The sequence below is a fragment of the Anguilla rostrata genome, chromosome 7 (genome assembly GCF_018555375.3).
Source record: "Anguilla rostrata isolate EN2019 chromosome 7, ASM1855537v3, whole genome shotgun sequence".
Taxonomy (NCBI): domain Eukaryota; kingdom Metazoa; phylum Chordata; class Actinopteri; order Anguilliformes; family Anguillidae; genus Anguilla; species Anguilla rostrata.
This window is the reverse complement of record NC_057939.1, coordinates 52,924,786-52,936,901: the sequence shown is the minus strand read 5'-3', so window position 1 is coordinate 52,936,901 and position 12,116 is coordinate 52,924,786. Positions and strand designations below refer to the sequence as shown.

Genomic DNA, 12,116 nt, shown 5'->3' with positions numbered 1-12,116 from the left:
ATATCCGAATGTTAGTCTCCCCTCCCATTATTACCTTTCTGCATTCTCTATATGAGAACAGACTGAACTGAACTAGGGACTGAGACTCAACTAAATGAGTGGGCAGTTCGTTTAGGAGGAAGAATATGCACTGATTCTGTAGCTGTGTGCGTTTTGTTTAGCTTTACTTTGGCCTGGATCACTGCTGAAGCCTGAAGCTGTACTCTGTCCACCAGTCCCAGTTCCCTGTGTAGTGCTCAGTAAATAATACAGCGTTTGACCACCCCTGTTGACCACCATCTCTGTGGGCAGGGGAGAAGCCCCTTGCAGGCAGCCGGCTAGCTCTTCTCCTTCTCCTGCTAGCCCTCCTCCTTCTCCGGCTAGCTCTTCTCCCTCTCCTGCTAGCCCTCCTCCTTCTCCTGCTAGCCCTTCTCCTCTCCTGCTAGCCATTCTTCCTGCTCCCGCTAGCCCTCCTCCTTCTCCTGCTAGCCTTTCTTCCTGCTCCCACCCTCTCGCTCTCCCACTCCTGCTGCTGCTGTGGAAGGATCCCTTTAATTACCTTCCGGAGGATTCCGGCCACAGCTGTTCCCTGGGCTGACCCCACCGGGGTGGGGGGGGGCGGGTTTTCATATAGTGTGTCAGACCCTGTGAGGAGGAGGAGTAGGAGGAGGAAGAGAGGGAAAATTGAGCTTGCAAAAAAAAAGAGAGCAAGCAACAACACTGTGGCTTTTACAAGAGCTGATAAGGCTTTTCTTTTTTTTTTCTCTCTTTTTTTTAACCTCCACCCCCCTCCCCCCCCCCCTTGTATGGGAGGCACACGGCGGTTTGTGAAATTGCGTGGCGTTGTATGTAAATACGGCGGGGTCCTCTCATTGGCTGGGCTGGCAGCCAGGGACTGAACGAGCCTACGGGGGTGTTTTACATTAGAATGCACAGCCTGGCTGGATCAGGCTGTCTAACGTAAGACAACCCCCCCCCCATTAACATGGGACAGGGAGCCCGACTCGCTTCCTGCCCTCTCCTCCTCTCTCAGCGAGCGCTGCATCTGCGAGGGGGGGGGAGGGGGGGTTCAGGCAAACACAGCCTGCGCAGCCAGTGAGAGAGAGAGAGAGAGAGAGAGAGAGAAAACGCTCCCACGACCGAGCCTGTGTGAGAGAGAGGCCAGCCATCGTGAAGGAGAGACAGGAGAGGGGAGGAGGAACGTTCCGTGGCTGGAGGAAGAGGACGACGAAGCAGCTCCCAGGAAACGCGTGCTGCCGCCACCGCCTTTTGTTTTCACGTTTCTCTCTCTTTCACACACACGCACACACACACACACACACACACACATGCGCGCGCGGCTGCTCTCGCGCTCCCGGTCTGTGTCTCGCTCGCTCTCTCTCTCTCTCTCTCTCTCTCTGTTCCGCGCTCACACACACACACGCGCGCGCACGTCTGCGTACAGCCTCGCGCAGCCGACACACACGCGCGGGCGCGCTCTCACACACACACGCTCACACACACACGCTCGCTCGCGCACATGCGTGTGTGCAGTCTTTATGAAGGTGTACAGAGCAGCGGCCGCGTAGCACAGCGCTGGAGGATGGCTTCTGACGGACGAGTCGCTGCGCCGCGGCGGGCTTCCTTGATTTCTTGACTGGATTGCGATCGCGCGAAGAAGCGGATCTTTGCTGGTGGTTTTTTTTTTTCCCTCTCTCTCTTTGTTTTTTTTTTTTAACCCCGTTTTCGCCGTGCCCTGCCGCGTCCGGCCCGACGGAGCTTCGTCCCTGAACGCAGGGACGCGGCGACTGACGCTGGCTTTCCCCTGACAGCCCGTGGGGCGCGGGTTTTAGGTCAAAACCGGAGGCCGTGGGTCCTCTAATTTGTTTGGGTCTTTTGTGTCCCCGGCTCACAGTTGGCTAAGCACCGCCGTGCTGAATCGGGCTATTGTTTGAATCCCGGGGTCTTTTACACTGCAAATCTCCGGCTCCCCCCAACACCTCCTCCTGCTCCATCCAACCGAACCATCCCCCCCATTCCTATCCTTACCTCCCCTCTCCCTCTTCCCTCACGACCCCCCCCCCCACCCCCATCCCTCCTCCTCCTCCCTCCCCATCCCCACATCCCCACATCCCCCAGACGGCTGAGGAGCCACATTTTATGCGCCTCTCTCCCCGCACGTGAATCCGGGAGCTACTGGCCGGGGACCGGCCGCGGTGTGATGCATCGTGGGACGCGAGCGAAATCGGATCCGTCGAGGGAAAGGAAGGCGACCCGTCGAACCCGCAGCGGCCCGGACCGGAGGCGGCGGGGGCTACCCGCGGCCGGCGCGCGTCTGTTGTGTCTGTGAGAGCGTGTGCGTGTGTGTGTGTGTGCGTATGTGAGTGAGAGAGAGAGGGAGAGGGAGAGAGAGAGCGATCGGGAGCCAGAGCAGAGGGAGGGGGGGGGAGTTCCGCCATGTCTCCCCTCTGATCTCCACCGCCACCCCCGGCACACGGACCGCTCAGCCGCAGGAGGCCCGCCCGATGCGGGGAAGGGATTGAGCCGCAGGTAGCGCTCCCCCACCCCCCAAACCCCCCGCCCCCCCCCCTCCCATCACCGCCGCCGAGCCGCCATGAAGAAGACGCGCAGCACCAACCTGCGCCGGGCCTGGCCCAGCTCGGACTTCTCGGACCGGGCCTCGGAGCGCGCCCGGTCCCGCAGCGAGAAGGACTACCGCCTGCGGAAACACTACGCCCCCCCGCCGTTCATCTCCCCGGCGCCGCGAGGATACATGACGCCAGGTTCGTCTGTTCGTGTGTTTACGCTCTACGCGGGGGGCTGTGGGGGGGGGGGGCTGGGGGGGTACAGCGCGGTGAGACGCGTGTGTGTGTGTGCGTCGGGGGGTGTGGGGGGTGGGGGGGGTCTGTTTATGGGCTGCTAACAAAAGCACGCGTGTCTGCTGTTTTGTAGGGCACGGTATCGGGCTGATGCTAGCATCGGCCTGCGCTAAATCAGGCGCTGTGAGCCAGGCAGCGAGATGCAGGCATCCTCCATTTTGCTCTCCGGCAAGTTTCCCCGCACGGTGTTTCAATACGGGTGTTTTGTTGCGCGTTGTCAATAAACAGCAAACACCTTGTGCTTTTTTTTTTTTTGTTGTCATTTCTGCGCACGAGATGTAAACAGATCTCGGTGTGCTGATGGCAGCTCTGTGGCACGTCCGAGTCTCCCTCTCGTCTCGGGAATAATCCGCGTTTCGTCGTTAGCCTGGGCGGCGCGGCTGAAGCGGTCCGAGTTAACGGGAATCAGCCGGTTAATGACGAGGTGTCGGGTTGTGCCGTACCCCCGGCAGAGAAGCCTTTCCTTTCTCCTTTTTGTTTTGGCGGGAGAGGAGGGGAGGAGAGATCGCCGGGACTGTGGGAGGTTGCCCGGGGAGGGGGACGCTCTTAAAAAACCGAGCGTACGCTTTCCATCAGGGGCTGAAGTGCGTCTGGGCCTCTTTTATAGGCCACGATTCTGTTCGGAGGAGAAGTGAGCTGTATTTATTTGCACACTGCTGGGACTTTTACATCAGTTCTGCCAGATCCCCCCCCCCCATTTTGTTCTATACTAGGCTTTCCAGAGATCTGTTTTCTATAAATTTGAAAGCTCCCAGCTTGTCGGTGCCTTCGGGTATTGCTATGCAAAACCGGACATGTAAATTCAATCGCTGAATGACTCGTCCGACTGGAGATTTTAGTGCACTGAGGTAGTATTTTTTTAGCTACTGAGGAGGAAAATAACTATTGTTGTCAAGGAATATGAATGAACAGATCATTTAACTATTTGTGTTTAAAAAAAAAAAAAAACATTGGACACATGCTTGTTTGTTGGGTTCCATCCCAAAATCAGTAGGGTGCTTGTGTGTGTGTAATGAAATGCATGTGTGTATGAGAATATATATAGGTATTTTTTTATGTCTCAAGTAGCTTAAGAATACAAAATTTGAGTCATTCTGAATATGATATGCAATGATAGGCAATGAGTGGATGAAACATGCATCTTTAAAAAAAAAAAAAAAAATCCCATGCCTACCCCAGTGAATAATGTCCGGTAAATAGGATGTAATTGTCCCTGCACCATCCGGTGGCCTTGTTAAAACACAGGGGCCTCTGTCAGCATTATTAACGAAGGGGCCACGAGTTCTGTGTGCCAGTGTGATTAGTGTTCAGCGCCAGGCGTTTGCCAGGGTTGCCCGTGAAAGGGCCGGCCCTCCCGTCCAGAAGCTTTTCTTGTTCTGAATTCTGTCCCTGTGCCCTCTGCCTGTGCCAGAGCCCGTCTCCACCCCGGGCACAAGCTCCGCTCGTTTCACAGGTCTTTTTTTTTTTTTTTTTAAGTGTGCCGTGGCGTGAATGGAGACTGTTTGCGGACGAGGGCGCCCCCAAAACAGCTTCCCGCGTCCCGATTGGTCGAAACGTATGCGGGAGTGGCTGAGAACGGGGGACAATCCGTTTACTTTAGGCGAAAGAAAAGGAAATGCGGAATATTTTAAGGGTGAAGGAGCCCAAAGATCGGGCCTGAATGGTGGAGCGCAGTCAGGGCCTGCCAGAGTCCACATTGGTTCGGGGCCTCTTCACGTTTCCTAGCAACGGCTTAGGTCAGGGTTAAACGATGTGGCCATTGTGGGAGGTGAATATAGATTGATGCACAATGACTACGCTGAAAATAAATGACTGGTCACAAAAAAAAGGCGCCCATTTGTGTTCGTTTTGCAGGTTTAAGTTCTTCCCTCCCCAGAAGAGAAATATCGATGGAAAGGCAATGCAAATTAACTCACAATGAAACCCAACCACGCACTCAGAATGACTCACAACATACTTGCAATAATGCCATTCATAACTTACAACTTCTTTCTGAAAGAATCTTCTCTGCAAAAACGTTGACTCATAATTGTAGTAAAATTCTTTCAAATACAGTTTTAGAAATCAAATATTAGTCAAGTATTATTAAGCCCGAATAACACAAAGTACAACGTTTATTTTTCAACGTACAGATATATGCAGTTTTTATCTGAGGGTTAAGCTTGTAAGATACTGCTAATGCAGATATGTTTTGAGAATATGTTGCAGTTACATTTTGATCCTCTCACTCTCTCTCCCAATCAAATTCAAATGCAAATAGGTTGTATTTGCATGAGAAAAGTATCAAAAAGCACATCTCTCTTTTTCTCCCTCTCCCTCTCTCTCTCTCTTTTAATGCTCATACTTTTAGAGCATTATTTATTATTTTGTAGTGAGGGAAAACCCTGTAGATGTTATTAGGAGAGAGTGACATGAATTATGCAATTAAAGGTTGAGTATTCCGAATTTTATTTTGAAAAGAAATCATTGGAAGGTCATGTGATTCATATTCTGGCAATAGAAAGCAAAAGCGGGTGCTTCTGTTTTAACATGATGAAAAGTAGCTGCCAGCGTATCATGTAAATTATCAGACAAACTAGAAAACCGAGACAAACTTTTGCATTTCATTTAGAGTTGATTGTCATCAGTCTCAGTAGATCACAGCGTCACGGACTAAAAGACTGGCATATTTTTGCTTTTAGATGCACTAATAATATTATCAAAACAAGCCATAGACTAATCATCGTTTCAATATAATGGGTGAGTGTGGTCACTTATTTTTACCCATGAATTTTATCTGCATTTCTGTGGAAAATGTAAAGGGTATGTTTGTCAGCATCCAGTGAAAGCAGGAGGAAAATTCAATGGAGAGAGTTTCATTGCTTTTATGATGAAGTCCAATAAACTGTTATAGCTACAGTAGCTAATGAAATCCTTGTTGTTCAGATTAGTGCTGCTATATCGACTATATCTGTTTTTCTTCATGTAATTTTTCCACTTATAAATTTGAGCCACTAATTAACTTGAATAAGCTTATATTACAGCTTGTTGTGAAGATGTGCTTGCAAGATGGCGACTGAGAAATCAGTGTACCTTGATCATCTTTAAAGCAAACGAGAGTGATGATCTTCGATCTCTGTTGTGGGTTATCAAAATTGTCAACGCATGAATCGTTTAGTTTTTCACAAACGTGTAGCTGACTGTGACCGGTTGCTGGTTTCAGAAGCTTATCTGAGCGTGTTACTGAACAATCCGTGATGTCACAGTCAGCTCCCCACATTCCGAATCCTGGCCGTCTCCCCTGAGTGGGCTCGGTTTCCCTGCGCGGTGGCGCGGTGCGATGCTGGATGAACGCCGCTCGGTATCTAGGTCACTACGCTCCGGCTTTGCAGCGCAGTCTGGCGCTGTGAACCGGGCTAACAGCGGGAGGAACCGCTTCCTGTTTGTCGGTGCGAAAAGGCCCCCCTACGACAGCGTGTGTAAAATGGATGACGGCGTCGTTCTGCGGGTGCGGCAGGCGGTTTGTTATGGGCAGAGTGAGGCAGCTGGGTGTGGATGAGGGCTCGCGCCGCTGCAGTGCTGTTTGGAAGGGGGGGGGGGGGCCTCATCGGCGAGGAGGTGCGCGCACAATCAGCAGCATTGTTTGGAGAGGAACACTGGGGGGCTTTGGAGACCCGGAGCCCGGAGCCGCAGCTTAGCGCGATCCCCTCGCAAAATCTTATCAAAGCAATTATGCCCCTCTTTCATGGGCCGTTACGCAAGGGGCCTTGGCGCGCAGACCCAGATAGCGAGCGGCTGCTGGTCAGATCTGCGCCGATCCCTGCGCCTGGAGGCGCTTGTCGTCTGGGGAAGGACACAACAGCAGTTAGACGCTTTTGGACGTCTCGTCCCGCCCCTGTTTACCACTTCACTGCGCGACTTGTCCGTACTGCAAAAGCATGGCCTTTCGGTTTGGGAAGAAAAAAAAAAAAAAAAAAAGGAAACAACTTGGGTTGTGTCAGGTAACTGTGTTTGTTTGAGTTGACATAAGCAAAGGCCTCGGCGTTTGGAAACGCTTTTCTTACTCTGGCTTGTTTACATGGAAGGTCCGTTTTGGAATGATTTGTCTGACCCCGGTCCATGTCAGATTCTCAGCTGGCTCTCGGTCAGTGCCCACGGCGTCTGTAATTAGACATGTTTATGCGTTGGGCTCATCGGTCAAAATGGCTTCCATTAACACCTGACGGGACGAGGGGGCTGACTGAAGCCAGACCACAAGCTTTTCGGCAGTCTCAGGAAGGCGAGCGATCGCTGACGTTTGTTATCGTGATTCCACGTGATTGATTGAGGTACTGCATGGGTTTTGTTACTCTTTTTGTGACGACTATCTTGTACAATGTCTCATTTTGCAGTTTGAAAGTCACTTGAAAGAACTTGAAAGTCAGGAAGACAAGACTGGTCGCTCTTATTCGTCCACGTGCGTTATTAGATCATACTACAGAGGTTTTCCATCTGATGCCATCACTGACACCTTAAATTAACCTGTGAAGGCTTCACACCCCTTTTCTCTCTCATAGCCCAGAGGTCTTTGGGATAACATTGTCACCATTTTAGACAGAATTACCTATTTAAGGTAAATTTACACCAAGAGTTGGAACTTTGCAAAAGTAAACTGTCACAGCAAAACTGTAAGTAATAATTAATAATTGTTAATTGTGTAGTAAGTTTTCCTCTATGGGAAATCCCATTGGTTCAAACCATTTCCTAGGTCCAGAAATTTTTTTGCAGTGTTATCCTGAAGCTGTTGCCCACTGTTATAAAAAGAATTCTCCAGGAAATCGGAGAAATGGCTTTTGATATGCACATGAACGTTAAAAATGATTTGCTTTTAGTTGTGTAATTTCTGTGCATGCAAAACACAGGTGTGATGTCTGACATCCATTTCTCATTGATTACCGATTAGTACAACAAGCGCTGGCAACTTGTGATGCACAGTTTTGCATGAAATCTGTTGCCATATAGCTTTTCTGGCTATGCTCTTCTGTCAGAAACGGTGGCTGTCTGTAGAGGCTCAAACGTAAAGGCGAACACTACCACTACACATAGGCCGTTACAGGATGCTCTTGTTGTAGGCCTTGGTCTGTTGAAATTACCGTCCGGCACGTGTATGCTATTTTCCTTTTGACATGCGATGTGCATTAGCTCATGTGACCTATGAAGCTTTATAAACGGGGGGGGGGAATCTAAGCCTGCGAGCTTTTTCTCTGTCGGAGTCGAAGACTCGCTGTCGTTAGACGAGCACCCCAATCGTTTTTAATAAATCGGCGCCTACGTGTCTACTTATTTTTTTTGTTCTGTTCGGCTGCCGGTGCAAATCTGTTGAGACGAATCAGGCTTCTTTTTTTTTTTTTTGCTGAATTCCTTTTGGAAAAGAGAGATGATTTTTTGGAGCAAAAAACTTTATCAGGAATCTGGATTACTGGTTTTTCCCCGGTATGTTACTGGTTATCTTCCCTTGGCTATCTTTCAGGGCAGTCCTGCCGGCCCAATGAAGGGGCTTTTGTGGCGTACGTCCCAGAGCGGACCCCCATTAACCGAACCAAGCCAGGTTTTTACAAAAGAGAACATTTCAGCCCCTTTGTACCTGTAATGACGCTAACTTTAGTGTATGCTTTCTCCACAATAAAGGACGGCTCACATCTCTGTACCTCGTGCACAACCAACGTATCTGGGGAGATGGATCTCTCTGATATCCTGCCAGAGAAGAAGGGGTGTTTGGGTATTTTTTTAACAATCTACGTGTGTGGGGGCTTAACCTTTTTCTTTTTTACGATAAATGAGGAACATGCAGGATTTTGGGATTTGTTTTGTGAGGAGCTAGGACAAGTTGGCCTTTTTTTTTTTTAGACCTTTCCCTGACTGATACATTCTCGTGTATTGCCATGCTGAGGCTTGTCAACAGAAAATACATTTGCGAAGTGGTCTGTGTAAACAGAAAGGCGAATTGTTGTGTATCGGTGGTGTAGAAGGACTTGTAGAGTTTGTATCACTGGAAATATGGTGTGTAGCTGTAGTTTATAGCAGTGGTAATGACACAGAAGGAGCAGCCCTGGTGGTCCATTAGAAGCCATGATACAGTGTGTGTGTACGTGTGTGTGCCTGTGTGCATGTGTGTGCTCTTCTCTGTGGATCTACTGGCGTTGTAGGGTCAACCAACCACTATGAAGGACCCAGTAAACTGCTCTGGATCTTTGAATCACACAGACACTCTCTCTCTCTTTCTCCACACACACACTCAATCCCTTTCTCTCTCTCCATACACACGCTCAGTCCCTCTCTCTCTCTCTCCACACACGCTCAATCCCTCTCTCTTTCTCCACACACACACTCAATCCCTTTCTCTCTCTTTCTCCACATAAACACTCAATCCCTCTCTCTTTCTCCACACACACACACACACACTCAATCGCTTTCTCTCTCTTTCTCCACATAAACACTCAATCCCTCTCTCTTTCTCCACACAACACACACTCAATCCCTCTCTCCCTCTCTCTCTCTCCCTCTCCCTCTCTTTTCCTCCACACACACACACACACTGAACCGGCTAAAAATAATCGCCCACGTTCTGGATATCCCAGATGCTGACATCACTAATGCCGCCCTGCAGGATTTTAGAAGCAGACGAGCAGAAAGAAAAATTAATAAATATATATATATATGTGTGTGTGTGGCCACGTTCTGCTCTGTGCTGTGCAGCTGAGGTCACAAAGGCAGAGGGCGGCCATCTTTAAATTGTTCCTGATGCCGGGAATCCCTCCCTTTTCGTATATCTGGTGAAAAAATGAGTGTAATCATAGGGTCTGCATTCTGCTGGTTTTCTGAGCTGAAAAGGAATTTAAATTGCGGCGTAAAGCCTAACTTGGACCTAATCCTTTATGTAAATATGGGAAAAATTGATGTTATTTATCATCCAAAATATAGGGTTTTTACGCAATTTAGCCAGATGTTTATGCTGACTGTTCATAAATGAAACCATAATAACCACAATATGTTTATAGCATACAGATTAAATAAAAGGAACAATTGTGTGTTTCATTTATGGTCAGTTGAGCCGATCGTACTTGGATTTTTAGCATCAATAGCTGTGATTTTATGGCAGAAATAAAGATAAATGAAACAAATACAAGTATTTGACCATATTTTTTACATTATGTGTAGCTGTATCATAAGTATATGCTATATGCTTGGCAATTAACGGAAACGCACTGCCCATATGTTGCTGTATTGAATGAGTTATCACGGCAGCTTTCAAGACTGAATTCCTTCAGTAATATTTGACTTATGTGGTTCTTAATCTCTAAACATCCATGAAATAAAAAATGTTTCATGGGAATATATTTAAGTAATACCACATGATGACAATAAACTGTATAAAGTTGCTTTTCAAAAAACATATGCATTACATTACATTACATTTACATTGCTTGTATATGCTTGTCTCAACAAGACAAACCTATGGTTATTTGCTGACAAAATAATATTTACGTAAATTCCTTTTTCCAATTTTTGTGTAAAATTGTTGTTACGGTTCCTCCATGGACGCATGGCCAAGGAGGCGCTGGAAAGGTTATGAGAGAGAACCTCCTGACTGCACCACAAGGTGTTTTCAACAGAGGTGGAAAATCCAGGTTACAGAAAGTAAAAGTTCATCCCAGGATTTTGTTCCAGTCGCCTGGATTTGCTAATGAGCACCATTCTTCATGGTATACATGGCAGGACTTCTACTTTCTGACCCCTGGACTTTCCAACCCCTGGGTTTCAATCCACAGCCTATAGGTTTTATCCAAAACACCCTTTCTGTTGAAATGTTTCTTTACGGTTCAGGGGGCATACACCTGTGCTTGCCAGCCATAAATATTCCCTTTTTTTCCTCCCTTGTCAACCTTGGGAGTTTTCCAGATGTCTCAAGCCAGTTTTATTGGCCATTTCCTTTTAATTTCCACAGCCTTCATATGGAGCACATGGAGTGCTGCGTTTTAAACAGGATCTTTAAAAAAAAAGAGACCAAATACTGCAATGGATTAATGTTCCTGCCCGTGTCATTGGGTGTATGCGTTCACTTTGTACTTTATTGGACATTGGGGTCGGCCATTTTGCTTTGTCCTGCTGTGACTGCCATAGCACATCACAACTCCTAAATTAAACACTGGAGGTCCGGAGATTGACTTTCAGTGCTGCGTACAGTCGAAAGCCATGGCTTTTCAAAGGCTGTCCCTTAAGGTTTTTTTGCCATAATAATTATTCACACTGAAAGTCAGTTGTCCATGTAGATAACGTGTTCTTTGCCACCTGTGGACATACTGTTACCCTGTGCTGCATGGGAGTCCATTTAGGCTCAGTGTGATAACGAGGCCCTTAACACTGGCTGCTGAATTGAGAGGTGTTCTGTACACTGTGCCGCTTTTCTTCAAATCACTGGTGTATTCTGGGAATCCTTGCATGTCTGCATCTTTATACCCGTCGTGAAAGTCGGCTACATTATTATTTTGTTTTTGTGTTATGTATGGGGTAATACGATTCACGTCGCAAAAAAAAAGCAAAGAAAAACAAAGGAAAAGGCAACAGAAACCATGTTTTATTAATTATGCTTTTCTGTACAGACCATGCTGAGCCTTATTTTTATAGTTTTTTTTTTTTTTTGAGCTGCCTTTGTGCAGAATGTTCTGGCTGTGGAGAGGGGGGGAGGGGGGTGAAATCATCCCTGGGTATTGATTTGATGTCGTCCTGATGAAGACGTCGAGGCTGTTGATGATCTGGGTCACCAGGGAGAGTTTAGAGAAGGCCCGAGCCGCCCGTGGTCTACATTTGCAAAAAAAAAAAAAAAAAAAAAACTGTGCGCAGATATAAATAATTCACTGCTTTCAGGCTAGCCATGCCTCATTGTTGAGAGAGAAAGAGAGAAAGGGAGAGGGAGAGAGAGAGATAGATAGAGAGAGAGATACGGAGAGGAGAGAGAGAATGTATGTGTGTGTACACATTGCTCACCATTGCTTGTCTACTGTGTGCTCATAAAAATGAGCATTTTTAAAGGCAAGCAGTGAACATGTGTGTGTACACGGTGTTCTCATGGAACACGTTACATGCAGATGGGGGTGGGGGGGGAGGCTGTGACATGGCCATTTCGGTGCGTCATGAAAGCTCGCCTCGTCTGTTAATTCGAAACAAATTACGCTCATCGCGGGCGAGCCGCTCGGAGACCGAGCGAGAGAGCGAGAGAGCGAGAGAGAAATCAAAGCCCCGGTATCTGCCTGAAGAGCGATT

General features: G+C 48.0%; 1 protein-coding gene across 2 annotated transcripts in view; it reads left to right on the top strand.

Annotated features, from left to right (window-relative positions):
* Positions 1-12,116, top strand: part of LOC135260034 (storkhead-box protein 2-like) — a 54,844-nt gene that overhangs the window by 15,724 nt on the left and 27,004 nt on the right. Inside the window, exon 1 of one of the 2 annotated variants that reach the window (XM_064345116.1) lies at positions 1,077-2,741. The exons of the other annotated variant lie outside the window; for it this stretch is intronic. Coding sequence (XP_064201186.1) covers positions 2,573-2,741 — 169 coding nt within the window. The 5' untranslated portion in view covers positions 1,077-2,572. Of the gene's footprint in view, positions 1-1,076; positions 2,742-12,116 lie in introns of those variants that run through there. 2 annotated transcript variants of the gene reach the window in all.